Here is a 19,815-nt window from a genome sequence, read left to right on the forward strand (position 1 = left end):
AATACACAACATTAACAGGATGTTAACCAATAACACATGAACTCCAGATGATAAGCTAAATAACTGCATCTTCTAAAAATTAAACACTCATGCTCATCAAAAGACTTCATCAAAAGAGTAAAAAGAGAACCTACAGACTGGGAAAAAAAAAAATTGGCTATTACAAATGGGACAAAGGTCTAATCTCTAAAATCTACAAGAAAATCCAACATCTCTACAACAAAAAGACAATAATCCAATTAAAAAATGGGCAAAGGAAATGAACAGGCATTTCACCAAAGAAGACATTCAAGCAGCCAACAGACACATGAGAAAATGCTAGTAATCACTAACCATTAGAGAAAAACAAATCACACCCGCAATGAGACAGCATCTTACCCTGGCCTTACATGAATCAAAGAAACAGGAAATAACAAATGTTAGAGAGGTTGCAGGGAGATTGGAACTCTTATGCATTGCTGGTGGGAATGCAAAATGATACAACGGTTTTGGAAAACAATATGGCACTTCCTTAGAAAGCTAGAAATAGAAATACCATATGATCCAGAAATATATCTTAGATAAGAGTCGTCACATGAATAGACATATGGGCACGCATGTTCATTGCAGCATTGTTCACAATAGCAAAAAGATGGAAACATCCTAGACGCCCACCAATTGATGAATGGATAAACAAACTGTGGTACATATACACAACAGAGTATTACACAACGATATAGAGCAACAATGAATCTGTCAAATATAACACAGATGAATCTGGAGGTCATTATGCTGAGTGAAATAAGTCAATCACAAAAGACAAATATTTTATGAGACTACTTCTGTAAAAACTGATGAAAAGGTTTACACACAAAATAAACAATTTTTGATGATTACAAGGGAGGGGAGGGGTGGGGATGGAAAAATAGCTAATACACAGTAGGTAAGTGGTAACTTTGGCGAAGGGTTAGACAGTACACAATACTTGGAAAGCCAGCACAACTTGTACAAGGCAAGGTCATAGAAGGTTCGTAGACACATCCAAATTCCCTGAGGGACTGAATTGCTGGACTAGGGGCGGTGGGGACCATGGTCTCAGGGAACATCTAGCTCAGTTGACATAATATGGTTTATAAAGAAAATGTTCTACATTCTACTTTGGTACGTAGTGTCCAGGGTCTTAAAAGCCTATGAGCGGTCATCTAGGATACTCCACTGGTCTCCCCCTTTCAGGAGCAAGGAAGAATGAAGACAACTAAAGACACGAAGGAAAGATTAGTCCAAAGGACTAATGGGGCCACATCTAGCACAGCCTCCACCAGACTCAGTCCAGTACAACTAGATGTTTCCCGGCTACCACCACTGAATTCTCTGACAGGGATCACAATAGAGGTTTCTGGACAGAGCTGGAGAAAAATGTAGAACAAAATTCTAACTCAAAATGAAAGACCAGTCTTGCTGGCCTGACAGAGACTGGAGAATCCCTGAGAGTTTGGCCCCCAGACACACTTTCAGCTCAGTAATGAAGTCACTCCTGTGTTTCACCCTTCAGGCAGAGATTGGACACACCCATAAAACAAAAGAAGACTAAAGGGGTACGCCAGCCCTGGGGCAAGGACTGGAAGGCAGGAGGGGACAAGGAAGCTGGTAATAGGGAGCCCAAGTTTGGGAAGGGAGACCGATGACATGTCGTAGTGTTGTTAACCAATGTCATAAAACAGTATGTGTCCTGTTTAATGAGAAACTAGTTTGTTCTGTAAACTTTCACCTAAATTACAACAAAAAAATTAAAAAAAGAACATTTCAAGATACATCCTGAAGTACAACTGTGTTGCAGACAGGATAATATCCATATGCCCACAAGGAAGACCAATTAATATGATTATCCAAATTTACACACCAACCAGTAATGCCAAAAACGAAGAAACTGAAGATTTTTACCAAGTTCTGCAGCCTGAAATTGATCAAATATGCAATCAAGATGTATTGATAATTACTTGCAATTAGAACGGGAAAGTTTGAAACAAAGGGGAAGAATTGTTGTTGTTGTTGTTGTTAGGTGCCGTCGAGTCAGTTCCGGCTCATAGCAACCCCATGCACAACAGAACGAAACACTGTCCGGTCCTGAGCCATCCTCACAATCCTTGTTATGCTTGAGCTCATTGCCGCAGCCACTGTGTCAATCCACCTCGTTGAGGGTCTTCCTCTTTTCTACTGACCCTGTACTTTGCCAAGCATGATGTCCTTCCCCAGGGACTGATCCCTCCTGACAACATGCCCAAAGTATGTAAGACGCAGTCTCGCCATCCTTGCCTCTAAGGAGCATTCTGGCTGTACTTCTTCTAAGACAGATTTGTTCGTTCTCTTGGCAGTCCGTGGTACTTCTCAGAATCAGAAAAAAAAAAAAAAAAAATTATCTTAGCCCTTGAGTTTGAGAAAAATATTTTGAAATTTTCCTCCCACTTTGAATTTATATATTTTCCCTAAAATGGATGCTACTGTACTGTGACAAATATCATTCTATTTATTGTTGTGAACTGCTGTTCAGTAAAGCTCCACACAGATTGAATCATTGTGACCCACAGGGTTCCGTTGGCTGATTTTCAGAAGGAGATCACCAGGCCTTTCTTCCTAGTCCATATTATCTGAATGATTCCCTGAAATCTGGTCAGTATCATAGCAATGCACAAGCCTCCACTGAGAAATGGGTAGTGGCTGTCCATGAGGTGCTTTGGCCAAAAATCAAACCAGTATCTCCTACATGGAAGGTAAGAATCCTGCTACTGAATCACAAATATCTACCCTTGCACCCACCAGGATATCTATTTAAAAAAGGAAAATAGCGAGTGCATTTAAGTTTGACTTTATCTGCATTAAAAGAGAAGTATAAATGCAATACAAATAAATCGTCTGCTTTGGTAGTTTAAGCATTAGGGTTTATTCCCTGCATAGAATGAAATTAGGCTATTTTATTTATTTTTTAAATTTTTTGGTCATTGGTCTTAGAACCTAAATATTTAACATTATATATTTGATGCCATTTAAAAGAATTTTAAAAAGCACATTTAAAAGCCAAGCCAATAAACAACTTAAATAACAACAACAAACAGTTTATTTTTCCTAGTCTCGTCTAAGACCTACCATAGGGAATACCCGTGGGATTGCACTCAGCTTCCTCAGGTACCTTTAAATGCTCCTCCTAACGCTTTCAGCGCAGTTTCTCCAGGAGCCCCCAGACCCCACGCACACAGAGAACTGTGCTCGCTGCTCAGTGCTGTATTGAAGCAAAGAAAGCAAACGCAAAAGTCTCAGCTGCGTCTGACATTTCCCTGAACTTTTGTAACTTAGGTCTGATTCTCAATATGACTAAACATGTAGCATTTAGACATACTCATTTTAAATATAATTTCACATCTAGATATCAAGCATGAAGATTTTTCACTGTTATTTTTTAAAAGGGATTTATTTATTATTTTGATTTAGAATTTTCTTTTTTTTTCTGTATGCTGTCATGAATTCAGAAACTCAAGAACATCCCTTCAAATATTGATTGGAATTGACAGACACCATAAATGTGAGTTTCTTCCCTTTTTTTCCCTTCCATTCTCTTTCCTTTTCTTCTCTCCTCCTTTCCTTTCTTTTTTTGGATAGCTAAATCCATTTAAAGCTGTCTGTTTCAATATCCATAGAATCTACTCTTAAAATAATATTTTTCCATGAATACTCAGAAAATATACTGGGTTGTTAAGCATATTTATAATCTTTAGATTCTTCTAATTTTGGTCAAAATTTGGAATGTTTATTAGTTTACAAGTCAAAGTAAAGAGACTTGTTCTAATGGAAAACTGACCATGGGAACGCTATCTTGAAATCCTGGCTCCTAACTTGGGGCTGTTTGATGTGGGGACAAGAGGCTAAGGGAAATTGTGGAAGGCTTTTTACTTCGGATAGAATGGCAACGCTAAAAAGCTATGTGCATTTGAAAACATTGTCAAATGATTGAATGTTATAAGCAATAAGTAGAATAAAAAATAGTAAGGAAATGATGAAAATATGAATTGATAATTTTGGTTAATAATTGACTTAGTAAAGCTCTTGATTAATAAAGATTAATTCTTAGTGGCTGGAAGATTTCTTGAAGACTACACTTCCTTGTTTGCTGATGAGGAACTAGATACCCATACAGTGATCATGATAGTACCTACCTACCTACCTATGTGGAAACCCTGGTGGCGTAGTGGTTAAGTGCTACAGCTGCTAACCAAAAGTTCGGCAGTTTGAATCCGCCAGGCGCTCCTTGGAAACTCTATGGGGGCAGTCCATTATTTCACATTAATAAGAAACGTCAACTAAAACATAGAAAAGTTTTCCAATATTTATACTTGTGTTTGTTGACCATCTGATTCTATACCAGGTGCCTGGTGTGTCTGGTGACACCCCCACTCCTACTGCCCCCGATCTAAAATGTTTAAGCAAAAAACCTCTATTGTGAAGCATGAACTATCAAGCAATCATCTTCCCCCTGTAATTTCAAAATGTAACCTCAGGGACTTTGAGTGCTCTAAGAGGTGCTTTTCAGCTTTTCAGAAATTGGAAGTAAAAAATAGAAATAGAGATATTTGAGATACCTTATTCCAAACTCACTGCCATTGAGTCAATTCCAACTCATACTGACCTTATAAGACAGAGAAGAACTGGCCCATAGGGTATCCAAGGCTGTGAATCTTTATGGAAGCTGACTACCACATCTTTCCCCCATGGAGTGGCTAGTGGATTTGAAACACCAATCTTTTGGGTATCAGAGGAGTGCTTTAACCATGTACCATCGGGGCAACTAGATATTTTATTGCAAATTATCAAAGAACATTCTTTTATATTTTTTAAAATATATCAAGTACTGAATATCATTAAGGTGTTTGAGGTAAAAGCAGATTACTTAAAAGGCGGTGTTTATAGGGTTGCTATGTCCGGAACTGGCTCCACAGCAATGGGGTAAATAAGTGTTTCTTGCTCCCTTTTTCAAGCTGGAATATCTGGAAATGAGTGTTCAGTAATTACTGGGTCATCTATTTGTTGGTCCCTGGGTGGTGTAAATGGTTTGTACTCAACTAGTAAACTAAAGATTTAGGATCCAAACCTACTCACCACCATCAAGGAAGAAAGCCCTGGTGATGTTTCTATAAAAATTATCTCCAAAAAAAAAAAAAAACCCTGTGGAGCAGTTCTACTCTGTAACACATGTGGTCTCCATGAGTAGAATCTACTTTGTGGCAATGTTTTTGTTTGTTTACTATATATTTATAAGTAAAATACATTTATATATGTATGTATCACAAATATGTAATACATAAATATATGAAGAAATAAGACATTATATGGACAGGAAGTGTGTGACTTTATATTTATAACATTAAATTCAAAAAAGACAAATATATCCTAAACGCTGCCTGATAAACCAACACTTCAAAGGATGGGTCCCAAGGTCTACTGAATGTGAAAACTATTAAGTAAATAATATATTGGAATCATATCTGCTGATTTCTTATTTATCAAATAAATTAAATTAATAAGAGCAGAAATATGTCAAATTAACAAGAAGCTGCAGTTTAAGGGTGATTTAGGAAGTATCCTTCCTAACTTATTTGAGATTTAAAATGACCCTATGAAGTGGTCATTAAAAATTGAGGGACGAAGAGTTGAAGTGACTTATTAAGACAACAGCTAGAATGTCCCTGATGAGGAAAATTTTTTTTACTCAAAATATCCCATAACATCACATAGCTCCACAAATTAATTTGCATAAAACATTTCACACTGTTGCACAGCACCATACATTAATTCCTGTATTTTTTAATTTTTTTCAGATGAACCGTTTCACATTTGTGCCTTCTCCTCATTCACGAAATCATGCTGCTGAATAATAATGTGACTGAGTTCATTCTGCTTGGGTTGACACAAAATCCTGTTAAAAAGAAAATAGTGTTTGTCATTTTCTTGCTTTCCTACTTAGGGACGTTGTTGGGTAACTCATTGATTATCATCACCATCAAGACTAGTCAGGCACTTGGGAGTCCAATGTATTTTTTCCTCTTCTACTTATCCTTATCTGATACCTGCTTCTGTACTGCCATAGCCCCTAGAATGATTGTGAATATCCTTCAGAAGACCATCACTATCTCTTTTAGTGAGTGCATTATCCAGATCTTTTCATTTCATTTCTTTGGCTGCATGGAGATCTTGATCCTTATGCTGATGGCCGTTGACCGCTATGTGGCCATCTGTAAACCCCTGCACTACATGAGCATCATGAACCGGCGGGTCTGCAGTGTGTTGGTAGCTCTAGCCTGGGTAGCGTCCTGTGTGCATTCTTCAGTTCAGATTTTCCTGACCTTGCGTTTACCTTTCTGTGGTCCCAATGTGATTGATCACTATTTATGTGACTTGCACCCCTTGTTGAAACTTGCCTGTACAGACACCTATGTGACCAACCTGCTACTGGTGTCCAATAGTGGGGCCCTTTGCATAATGAGTTTTGTCATGCTGATATTCTCCTATGTTATCATCTTGCATTCTCTGAGAAACCACAGCGCTGAAGGGAGGAAAAAAGCCCTTTCCACCTGCATCTCCCATATCATTGTAGTCATCTTGTTCTTTGTTCCTTGTATATTTATATACACAAGCCCTGCAACCACCTTCCCCATGGATAAAATGATAACTGTGTTTTATACAATTGGAACACCTTTACTTAACCCTCTGATTTATACACTGAGAAATGCTGAGGTGAAAAATGCCATGAGGAAGCTATGGAAGAAAAACTGATCTCAGAAGACCGAAGATAAATGGAAATTTCAAATCCTTCGTCATAGTTTGCAATGACCGAGCATAATTCTGGAAAGCATATAATGGTCTTACTGTGAATTTCATAGAAACTTTACTTGGGGATAAGTGCTACTTTCTTTAGGAAACTGGGTAAAATGAACACATACGCTGGTTAATGCTGAGTCAGTTAGTGTTGAGACAAAAGCAGGTACAAACAGATATGCCAGGCCAATTTAGATTTTTCACTACTGTCTCTCTACCTCTCTTGGATAACTAGAACCACTTGTGGTTTTGATCTGGTATTTTTTCTATCCTCCTTCATGTTGATTTCTGGTGTTGCTCCCCTGTTACCCTAAGATTTACATTCGAATCTACTCAGTAGCACAACAGAAGAAAGGCCTAGCGAATCACTTCCATAAAGATTACAGCCAAAAAACCCTGTGGAAAAATTCTCCTTAGTAACACGTGAGGTTGCCATGAGTGGGTATCAACTTGAAGACAATAGATTTTTTGTCAGTTTGTTTTATTAGGATTACAGTTAGTCCTCTATATGCTTAAATTCCTGTCCTGGTAGAATTTCTCTTCTCAAAACTGAATGTTTTAGTCCAGTGGAGGAATTTTGGGCTTTGAAACAAATTTGTTGTGTTACAGATAGAAAATTTTAGTGAGTTTTCAATACAAGCCAGAGAAGAGAATAACTTGAATAGAGAGTATTGAAACGTGTATATGAAACGTACGTTTCTGCAGTGGGAATGTATGCCACTTTGTCACTATCCATCTGACATTACAGTCTCTAGTTACATAATCATTAAGAATCTAATTTCTTATTTATATTTTTATCCATACAGAAATTTTTATTTGAGAATTCTATATTGATTTTTTGTAGTAAATTGTATTAAACTTATTAAATTTGTATCAGTTTTAGGTACTAAGAGCTTTGACATTTCTTTAGCTTGAGAAAATATGTATCTATTTTTCTGTGTAGATATGGAACTGTGGATTCTATAAGAAACTATAATGCCATATATACATCATTTTTTTAAATTTTTAGTTTCTGTGAATTTCAAGGTAAAATCTATCCCAGGTAGTTTACCACTGATTACAGAAGCTACAGTTTGATTCTGCTATTAATAGTTTTGCATAGTGGTAGTTTCGAGTTGGTTGACTTTTAGCTGATGTCTTCTTGTATTTCAAGGCAAGGAAAAGATAAAAAGGGAATGTGCATTTAATCCAATGTAGGTGTCTCCTCAGAAACACTCCATCTATTATGTCTCCTGGACATGCTTTTTATATAGAACCCCTGCTACCACTACTACCAAGTCTCTTGCAGGCAAAACGTGTGCTCTAGATCAGAGTCAAAATTTTATAATAAACATGGCAGAAGTGCAAAGAATACTGAAGATGCGGCTGCAAGAATTTCCTTTGTTGGATACAGTGTCCTGAAAGAGAAAGAAAAGGACACTAAGAGCTAAAATTTTGTAGAGTAAAGTAATAACCATGAACCCCAAAATTATTCTGTATCTTCTTGGTTGGCTACCCTATGCGAGAGAATAGTCTTCCCTTCCCGTGATCCCATGCAATTACCTCATCTGAAGCAGTTGTCATACAATGGTATTTTTTCTCCCCCAGAGCTTCCTCCTTGATCTCATTACTTCCACACAGTAACTAGGGGCAAGTCTTAGGAAAGCCAAAGCAGTAAAGTAAAATTGTTGTTCTTTTAGAAATGATATGCATGGGAGAATTGCAGTAACTAGCTAACACACATGGTGAGAAATGAGGAGACTCTTTACTGTGGGAGTTTATCTTGGCGGTGTTAGCACATGACGACAGAGTATAAGCATGAAAATTGAAAATTTTTTGACATAAGGGCATTCACCAATAATTTGAGATTTGGTGTTATGCCCAAGACATCTGTAGTTGACTCTTTAAATACATGTTTTAAGGTCTTGTACTAGTTAGCTACCTCTGCTGTAACATATTGCCACAAACGTAGTGGCTTATAACAATGCAAATTTATTGTCTTAAGTCCTCTAGGTTGGAAGTCTGACATAGGTCTACTGAGCTAAAATCAAGGTGTCATATGGTTGTGTTTCTTTTGGAGGCTCTAGGCTTTTCCAGATTTTAGAGGTCACCCACATTCTAAGGCTCATGACCCCCTTTCTAAATCTTCAAAGTTAGCCACACTGCATATATTTGACAATTCTCCCATTACTATATCCCCCTTTCTCTTCTGCCTCTCCCTTCCACCTTTAAGGATAGTTGTGATTACATTCATTTTACCTGGTTAATGCAGGATAGTATCCCTATTGAAAGTTTACTGATTACAACCTTACTTTTGTCTGTAACCTTAATCATAGATACTTAATGGAAATTATTTCTTCAGATATAGATTGTGCCTTCTGTGTCTACAGTGCCTCCAACTGTGTTTGAGGCTTATAGACTAAGTCATCCATTGACATGGTATCCCATAAACATTGCTTAGGACATAACACTTATTTGTGAACAACAGATGTGTGAGATTGTTCTTGTGATCTCAGTCTTTGTAGATATTGCCATGCATCCCATCACCCATGAGCAGCCAACCTGAAAGAAGATGGTAGAGATAGATAAATAACTACCGCTGTATTCACTCCACTCATGGAGACCTTATATACAACTGATCAAAATATTGCCTAGTCCTGCATCATCCTCACAATTGCAAGCATGTTCGAGTCCATATGATTATTGTGTCAATCCATCTCACCAAGTGTCTTCCTCATCCTTGCTGGCCCTCTGCTTCACCAAACATGATTTTCTCCTCCTTTATTGAACCCTCCTGATGACATGTCTAAAGCATGTGAGTCAGACAATACTCTGTTATAGTCCCTAAGGAGTTCCTTGGTTGATTTTCAGAAGTAGGTCACCTTTCTTCTTAGTCTTAGACTACGAGCTCTGCTAAAGCCTATCTGTCAAGGGTAGAAGGCATGTCTCCCAGCTGTATGGAATACAGGCAGTCCCAGGATTGCAAACGAGTTCCATTCCTAAATCTGTCTTTAGGTCAAATTTGTAAATAAGTCAGAACAGTTAGGTACATTTCGTATCTGACATCAGTTATTCAAATGTTTGTCTTCTTATACAGCATGTAGTGTACTTTTCTAAGGATAAAAATAATAAAAGAAACTCTTCCAGATACCCTAAAACATCTTTAACAGAGTTATACATTAATAATAAGAATGTTTTGGTATTCATTGCACAATAGTGCCCACATGTTACTGTGAAACATTTTATGTACCTCAAATTTTTAATATAAAGGCTTTAGGGAGATTGGTTCATAACTACTGGCTGTGTGTAAACCCAATGTTCATAACTCTGGGACTGCCTATATAACCTGGAAAATAAAATAATCCTCCAGGAAGCCAGTGTAAGTTTCACCCGTGCATTCCGTGAAACATGTTGCTTCAAGTCTGTAACATCTTGGGAGCTTTCCAGGTGAACTAACTTGGTTTTTTCACTATCTTTCCTCAGATAGTTGTAACATGCTCCATTCTGTTAAGTGAGTTACCTACCATTATGTTTTAAAGCATGTGACACCTTTTCAGCAACCGGTATTTCCTGTTTTGTTTATTTATTTATTTATTTTTGTCTTTGTGGGCTAATACATAATTTCCTTTTTCACTTTTATTTCACTGAGAATTTAGAAGAGAGAGAAAATAAATTTTTATGGATAGCTTGCCATGTTTAACAGAAAATGCTGTTCATTTTTAAAACTATCAGCTTATAGTTTACTTTTCTATAATACAAAGGCATAAAAAGACAAAAACATAAGACATAATGTCTCCATCTAGATGACTCTGTTAACATGAAAATATGAAGTAATGCATGCATAAGTTTTGAAAATCCAGACCTTTCAAAAATGTACAAAATGAAGAATATCTAATTATCTTTCTCACCCTTTTGTAAAAACATAATCATTATGAATAGTTTCTTATTTCCTTCATTAAGAAATAGTTATATGCTTATAGCCATAGGTGTAGTCCCTGGGTGGTGCAAACAGTTAAGTGTTTCACTATTACTAAAAAGATCAGAGGTTTGGATGTATCCACAGGAGCCTTGGAAGAAAAGCCTGGCAACCTACTTCTAAAAGATCACAACCATTGAAACCCTATGGAAAACAATTCTACTGTGGAACACATGGGGTCACCATGAATAGGAACTGAATCAAGAGAAACTTTTTTTTTAATAATCAATAAAATATATATATATTTTTTAAATATATATTTTTTTCTGGTATAACTGTGGGGAAATAGAAAGTGTGCAGCTTCGTATACAAGGGTAAAGTGAAAGTCTACGTAATGAACGGTGGGGTCCTTTCCTCTCTCTGCTCCCAGAACTCCAGCTGCAGGCACACACTACCTCACTAATCCACCTCTACCATGTGCATATCTCAGGTAGTGGGGGGGAGGGTGAAGAGGGAGGTTTTTTTTTTTTCCAGGAGAAAATATGTGTCCTGTATCATATTGCCTGATTATCTGCAAGTTATTTCCCAAAATATACAAATCTTGCCCACATTTATAGATTCCAAAGAGCTTTTTATTTCTTCATTTTTAAATACAACTTGAGATTTTCTGTTTCTAGATAGGATGGCAGGATTAGTGAACTGGAAGAGAGGTCAATAGAAATTTGTCCTTGAATTTAAATAGATATATTCTGGTAGTGACTCTTCCACCTAACAATCAAGGCTAAACTTAAAAATCTGGACTTTCTATTCCTACTGTTAGTGGATATGTAGTCCTGGTGGTCCAGTGTTTAGGTGCTCAGGTCCTCACTAAAAGGCCATTGGTTCAAATCCACCCACCACATCACAGGAGAAAGATGTGGCAGTCTGCTTTCATAAACATCAAAGCCTTGGAAACCCTGTAGAGCAGTTCTACTCTGTCCTATAGGGTTGCTATGAATAGAAATCGACTCAACAGCAACAGGTTTTTTTTGGTTAGGTTCCCAAAATGTCACCTCACCTTTCATTTCAAGCTAATTAATGTTGTATTTAGGCTTACCACGTATTGTATCCCTTGCATTTTGTCAATTTTTCATATGTGAGTGCTTGCGTGTTGCTTTCAGGCTAAAACTATGCAACCATTATTCAAAAACACACAACCTTAACCGTGACAGTTACCCATGGTGAAAAGGTTATAGCTGACTTTCCAGGCTAAGACAAACTAGGAAGAAGGAACTGGCAGTCCACTCCTGAAACAAATGAGCTAGTGAAAACCTTATGAATAGTAGTGAAGAATTGTCTGATATAATGCTGGAAAAAGAGCTGTATTTGCCTGTGTTTTATTGACTATGCAAAGGCATTCAACTGTGTTTATCATAACAAATTATGGATAACATTGACAAGAATGGAAATTCCAGAATACTTAACTGTGCTTTTGTGCTTATCTGTATAAAAACCAAGAAGCAGTTGCTCAAAGGAACAAGGGGATACTGCATGTTTTAATGTCAAGAAATGTGTGCATCGGTTTGTACCATTTGACCATAATTATTCAATCTGTATATTGAGCAAATAATCCAAGAAGTTGGACTACATGAAGAAGAAAGGGGCATCAGGTAACAACCTGCATCATCCAGATGACACAACCTTACTTGCTGAAAGTGAAAAGGACTTGAAGTACTTACTAACGAAGATCGAGGACTACAGAATTCATTATGGATTATACCTCATCATAAAACAAAACAAAACAAAAAAACAGAAATCCTCACAACTGGACCAATAAGCAACATGATTGTAAACAGAGAAAGTATAGAAGTTGTCAAGGATTTCATTACTTGGATTCACAATCAACACCCAGGGAAATAGGAGTCAGGAAATCAAAAGATGTATGGCATTGTGCAAATCTGCTGCAAAAGACTTCTTTAAAGTGTTAAAAAGCAAATAAGTCACTTGAAGGGCTAAGGTGTGCCTGACCCAAGCCACGGTGTTTTCATTCACCTCATATGCATGTGAAAGTTGGACAATGAATAAGAATGTTTGAAGAAAAACAGATGCCTTTGGATTATGGTGTTGGTGAAGAATATTAAATATACCATGCACTGCCAAAAGAACAGACAATTGTCTCTTGTAAGAAGTACAGCCAGAATGCTCTTTATACGCAAGGATGGCAAGACTTCACCTCGTACACTTTGGACGTGTTAACAAGAAGGACCAGTCCCTGGAAAAGGACATAATGCTTGGTAAAGTAGAAGGTCAACAAAAGAGAGAAGGACACTCCACAAGATGGACTGACAGAATGGTTGCAACAATGGGCTCAAGCATAGCATCAATTGTGATTACAGCGAGGGACCAGTGTTTCGTTCTGTTGTACCTAGGGTCACTCTGAGTTCAAACTGACTCGACGGTACCTAACAACAACAATAACTTATTATATAGTTCTCTACTCATTTTCTAGTAAATGTTCATCTCCTATGTGCTCTTAATCAGGAAAGAATAGTGGGAGCAATTAGTTGTTTTACTTCTTGCATGTCATAATAAAATTACAATTGGTGTTTTGGAGATAATGAATCAGGTAGTAGGTTTCAGTCAGATCTATTTAGTGATTTTGTAAAATCATGTTAACTGTAAGACCCCTCGAGGACTTCAGGGGAACTAGAAAGTCTCTCAGGATGTTGGTAGTACTAGTGTGTTATCTCTTGTGCTCTGTGTGTTTTTCCATGATTTGCCTTTTTCTCTTACCTTACTTTTTACTCTCTACTATCTTTATGGTCTCTCTTTTCTCAAATGTCTGCTTGCACGTGCCTTTAGTTTTCAAGGCAAAGGATGTCCTTCCACGTATTCTACAAGTTTTCCCTCCTCCCTTCAACCTGTCAGGTTACCTAGTCAAAATTCCAGAGAGGAAATTTGAATAAGCTAGCTTGTATAATTGATTAAAACCAAAAAATGAAAACTGTTGCTGTTGAGTTGATTCTAACTCATAGTGACCCTATAGGTTAGAGTGGAACTGCCTCATAGGGTTTCCAAGGAGCACTTGTGGATTTGAACTGCCGATGTTTTGGTTAGTAGCCATAACGCTTAACCACTATGCCACGAGGGTTTCCTATATTGAGTAAAATAGACTAAATTTAGGTAATTGGCCATTTTCAGAAGTGTCTGCCCTGGTTCAGCATCTGTCCTTGGTACAAACCACTGTGATTAGAAGGGAGGAGGAAAAGGGAAAAGAACTCAAAGTGTGACAAACCACTATGTTTGTTTAGCATTAACCCTTAACAGCCAAGCATTCTGAAAATATTTCATCAGTTAATCCAAAAAAAAATTCCCCATGTGTCTGTCAGTTTGTGGTAATGTAGTGGCTTTTGTGTTGCTGTGAGACTGGAAGTTATGCCACAGGTACTCAAATACCAGTAGAGTTACCCTTAGGGGACAGGTTTCAGCTGAACTTCCAGACTAAGGCAGTTTTAGAAGGATCTGGGAGTTAACTTCTGAAGAAAAAAAAAAAAATTAGCCAGTGAAAACCTTATGAATAGAAGCAAAACATTGTCTGATATAGTGCCAGAAAATGAGCCCTCAGGCTTGAAGCCATTCAAAATATGACTGGGCAAGAGCTGCTACGTCAAGGTAGAGTAGACCTTAATGACATGGATGGACTCAAGCTTCCAGGACCTTCATTTGCTGATGTGGCACAACTCACAATGAGCAGAAACAGCTGCAACTACCCATTAGTGATAGGATGTGGAATGTACAAAGTATGAATCTAGGAAAATTAGAAATCATCAAAAACAAAATGGGATGCATAATAACTGATCCTAGCCATTAGTAAGCTGAAATGGACTGGTATTGGACATTTTGATGCAGACAACCCCATGGTCTACTATGCCAGAATGACAAATTGAAGAGGAATGGCATTGGATTCATTGTCGAAAAGAACATTTTGGACTTTCGGCCAATGCGGAGCCATAGACAGAAGCACCACACTGTCCCTCCCCAGCAAAGACCCAAAAAACTAAGTAAAACAGAGCCAAACATCATTCCTGGAACCTGAAGTGTCAAATGAAGATATAAAGAACTCAGCGAAACACCAAATGGCATAAGAAACTGACAGAGAACAGAGAGCGAGAAGAGGGATGTGCAGAGATCTCCAATCAACTAACACAGCACAGTTTCACCATCTTGTATGCCTGTCAGAGCTTGGCAGACAGGGAGCATGGGAAAGCAGCTTTGTGGTGCTACCAGGAGACAGAGCACTCAGCAATCAGTGATATATCCTTTTGCAACCCCTAACCTTTCCTCACTGATCTACCTTTGTGCTTCCTTGCTGGCTTCAGTGGCTTGGCTAGCTGGGAAGTGCAAAGTCTATACCACTTGGATTCACCCCAACTACATCGGAGATCGGCAGACAAGAAATATGGGAGAGCAGCTTCACAAAAGTTCCCAGCAGGAGACAGAGCACCTGGTAACCAGTGACATATGCTTTCCTAACCATCACCTTTCTCCCCAAACCCCACCTTCAGCCTACTCTACTCCCTACTGGCCACAGATTCTTGGTAGGGATGCAACTGCTTCAGTCCTGGGCCACTTGGGTTCACCCTGCCCACACTTGTCTGCTCCCTGAGTGCCAACCATCTGTTGTGGATGTTGCTTTTTTTCATTTCTTTTCATTTCTTCTATGTCTCCCACCATCTCCCCGTCCTTTCTCTCAAACACCTGGCACCATGTGCCAGCTTTGCTTCTTGAAAGGCTGTGAAGTGCTGCGCAACTGGCGTACCACTCCCCCTGTTTGCAACACACCACTCTGGTGGGATCGCTGGGGCTTTTATTTATTTTTTTTGGCTTTGCTTTGTTCTGTTTTGTTTGTTGGCTATCTTTTTCTTTTCACAGCTTGGGAGGCCTTCTAGCCATGCTGCATTGTACAGCTTAGGATCCACTTCCCCAATCTGTGCAGCCCCTGAGGGCATTTCTTTTTCCTTTTTTTCCTCTCCTTTTTCCTTTCTGTCTGTCTTCATTTCTCAGTTCTTGTCTCTCTATAGTTAGATTCTTTTCCTGTCTTCTGAATACCTGGGACTGTGTGACACCTATACCCCCTATAACCAGGCTATACTGTGCAGCCTGGGGGCTACTTCATCAGTCTTTGCAGCTGAACTGGTGGGACCCCTGGGTGCTTTTCTTTTCCAAATTTTTATATAGTTATTTCTTTTCCTTTTCGAATTTTCCTTTTTTTAAAATCCATTTCCCTATTTCTCATCTCTTCACTCCAACAGCAAGCTCCCTTAGCACTCTTTTTGTTTCTTTTTGACTCCTGTTCCTCTCTGCTCTCTTTCTTCTTTCCCATACCCATATTAGCTTCTTACATCACAACCTCCACACTCCTTCCTTCTTACCTGCACTGTGTGCTGAAAATCACACTCCTGACCAGCATAGGCACAGCCTACTAGAACCTTCCCAGCACTGATTCTTGGCCCAACATGTTGGCCTTAGTACATGCCATAAACAACCCATCCCAGTCGCTCCCCTTCAGCTGAACATGCTGTGCTGCACCATAGCAAAAGGACTGGCCCTGCCTACTGAATGAGGAGGTGAAAAGTATCATGACAACAGATGAACACACAACAAAGAATGCACAGCCCACCTGCTCAGACATAACCAAATAAAACAAAAAAGCAGAATGAAACAAACAGTTCCACAATCAATAAAAGAAGAAAATAACTATTGAATGTCCAGAAGAAAGCAGACAGTATCAAAACATATATAAAAGAAAAAAAAAAGGACAGGATGATATGAGCAGGCATCCTAAATAAAACATAAGATGACTTTCCAGTAGAAGAAAAGGCACTAGAACTACCTGGCAGGGAAATCGAATATCTAATATTCAGAGCTATCTGAGAATTAAGGCAAAAAAACAGACAAAAATGAGGAAAAAATAGACAAATTCATGGAAAAGGCAGACAAATTCATGGAAAACACAAAGGATGGATGAATTCAGGAAAATAATACAGGAATAAAACGCAAAAATAAATTCACAACTAGAAATCATACAAAAATAACTGTTAGAAACCCAAAAGAAACAACAAAATTTCAGAAGTGGGCAGAGTCATAGAAGGGCTGAGGAGCAGGTTTGAAATGATAGAAGACAGGTTCTGCGAAACTGATGACAAACACTTGAATACAATTCTGATGAAAAATTAGAAAAAAGAACAAAGAAAAATGAAGACACCCTGAGAAATATCTAAGGTATACTCAAAAGCAAAAATTTGATTGCTCAGAGTTCCAAAACAGGGGGACAAAATGGAAAACACAGGGAGGATTGCTGAAGAATTGCTGGCAGAAAGCTTCCCCAACATCATGAAAGATGAAACAAAGGCCATTCAAGAAGCTCAACGAACCCCATAAGGATAGGCCCCAAAAGAAAATCACCAAGGCAAATCATAATCACACATGCTAAAACAAAAGACAAAGAAAAAATCCTGAGAGAAGCTCCAGAAGGAAAAAAAAAAAAGTCACATACAGAAACCATGCAGAGAAGAAGGCAATGGAATGATATATATAAAACCTTGCAAGAAAAAAAGAAAATGCCAACGAAAAATAAAATGTCCTGCAAAACTCCCATTCAAATTGACAGTGAAATGGGGACATTTCTAGATAAACAGAAATTAAGGGAATATGTAAAAAACAAACAAAATTTACAAGAATTATTAAAGGGAACCCTTCGGTCTGACAACAAACAACATCAGACCACAGCTTGAATCTAGGATGCAAGATTGTATGAGTTAGATACCAACCTAGGAAATGCAATCTCAAGGACAATCCAAAACCAAAAGAAATGCAACAGGGAACTACAGAGGTTATTCTGTAAATGACAATAGCATCAGAATAATAAAAGAGGGAATAAGCAGTGTAGTTATAGAACTTTCCAACGGAAAGGAAGGCAAGGCAATACCAGGTAATAATAGACTGGTTCAAACCTAGGAAGATACAGGTCAATTTCAAGGTAACCAAAAAGAAAGTTAACAAACATACTCATCAAAATAAAGAAGAAAAACATAAAGTCTCAATAAAAACAAACTCTACAAAAACAAAAGAAATGGAAAACAAATCCACAAACAAAAATAACTCAGCACAGGAAAGTGAAAGGAAAAAAGAATATGTCAGCACCAAGAAAAAAGCACTACAAAATGACAGCAATAAACTTACACTTATCAATAATTACACTGAATGTAAATGGCCTAAATGCACATATAAAGAGACAGAGAGTGATAGAATGGATTAAAAAACAGGATCCATCAATATGTTGTCTACAAGAGACACACCTTAGAAACAAAGAGGTAAATTTATTAAAAATCAAAGAATGGAAAAAATATATATATTAAGCAAATAACTACCAAAAAAGAGCAGGAGTGGCAATACTAATCTCAGATAAAATAGACTTTAAAACAAAAATCCATCATAAAAGAAAAAGAAGGGCGCTATTTTTTTTTTTTTTTTAATATAATGATTAAAGGGATGACCCATCCTGAAGACTTAACCATAATAAACATCTGCGCACCCAATGACAGGGCTCCAGATTTCATAGAACAAACTCTAACAGCACTGAAAAGAGAAAGCGACAGTTCCGCAATAACACTAGGAGATTTCAAAACACTCATCTAGGTAAAGGACAGAACATCTAGAAAGAAACTCAACAAAGATACAGAAGTTCTAAAGGCCACGGTCAACCAACTTGAGCTCATAGACACATATAGAACACGCCATTGAACAGTTGCAAAGTACACATTCTTTTCTAACACACATGGAATGTTCTATAGAACAGACCACATCTTCAGTCACAGAGTAACCCTCAACAAAACACAAAAAGAAGAAATAATACAAAATATCTCCTATGACCACAACACCATCAAAGTAGAAATTAACACTAGGAAGAGCAAGGGAAAAAAAGATGATTACATGGAAACTAAATAACACCCTTCTTAAAAATCCTTGGGTAATAGATGATATCAGAGATGGAATAAAAAAATTCCTAGACTCAAATGAGAAAGAGCACACATCATACCAAAACCTTTTAGACACAAAGGCAGTCCTCGGAAGTCAATTTATAGCAAGAGACACAAAAATGAAAAAAAGGGACAAAACCAAAACATTAGCTACATAACTTGAACAAATAGAAAGGGAACATTAAAAGAAGCCCAAAGCCACCAGTAGAAAGTAATAAAGATCAGAATGAAAACAAATGAAATAGAAAATAAATACAAGAATCAACAAAATCAAAAGTTGGTTCTTTGAAAGGATCAATAAAAATGACAAACCACTGGCTAAACTGAGAAAAGGAAAACAGGAGAGGATGCAAATAACCCAAATAAGAAATGAAATGGGGGACATTACAACAGACCCAACTGAAGTAAAAAGGATCATAACAGAGTATTATGAAAAACCATACTCCAAAATATTTGATACCTAGAGGAAATGGAACAATTTCTAGAAACACACTACCTCCCAAACTAACAGAAAATGATGCTGAAAATCTGGAAAAACCCCAACAGAAGAGATTAAAAAGGTAATAAAAAACTCCCAACAAAAAAGCCCCAGCCCAGATGACTTCACTTGAGATTTCTACCAGACTTTCAGACAACAGATTATACCACTACTACTCAAAGTATTTCAGAACATAGAAAAGGGAGCGATATGTCTGAATTCATTCTATTAAGCCAGCATAACACTGATACCAAAACCAATCAAAAAAAAAAAAAAAAAAAAAAGCAAAGACACCACAAAAAAAGGCAATTAAAGACCAATGTGTTTCATGAATGTAGATGCAAAAGTTCTCAATCAGCGTAATCGAACACATAAATAAAAGGAAAGAAAAAAAAATGATTATCTCAATTAATGCAGAAAAGGCATTCAACAAAGTTTAAAACCCATTCCTGATAAAAACACTCAATAAATAGGTATAGAAGGGAAACTTCTCAACATCATAAAGGTCTTCTATGAAAAACCTATGGCCAACATCATTCTTAATGGAGAGAGGATCAAAACATTGCCCTTGAGAACAGGAACAA

General features: G+C 37.6%; 1 protein-coding gene across 1 annotated transcript; it reads left to right on the plus strand.

The window, feature by feature from the left end:
- The first annotated feature begins 5,870 nt into the window (after positions 1-5,870).
- Positions 5,871-7,518, plus strand: LOC100675626 (olfactory receptor 4C16-like). The gene has a single exon (XM_003422920.3). The coding sequence runs from the start codon at positions 5,887-5,889 to the stop codon at positions 6,796-6,798; it is 912 nt and encodes a 303-aa protein (XP_003422968.2). The 5' UTR covers positions 5,871-5,886; the 3' UTR covers positions 6,799-7,518.
- The last annotated feature ends 12,297 nt before the right edge of the window (positions 7,519-19,815 follow it).

The sequence above is a fragment of the Loxodonta africana genome, chromosome 22 (genome assembly GCF_030014295.1).
Source record: "Loxodonta africana isolate mLoxAfr1 chromosome 22, mLoxAfr1.hap2, whole genome shotgun sequence".
NCBI classification, from domain to species: domain Eukaryota; kingdom Metazoa; phylum Chordata; class Mammalia; order Proboscidea; family Elephantidae; genus Loxodonta; species Loxodonta africana.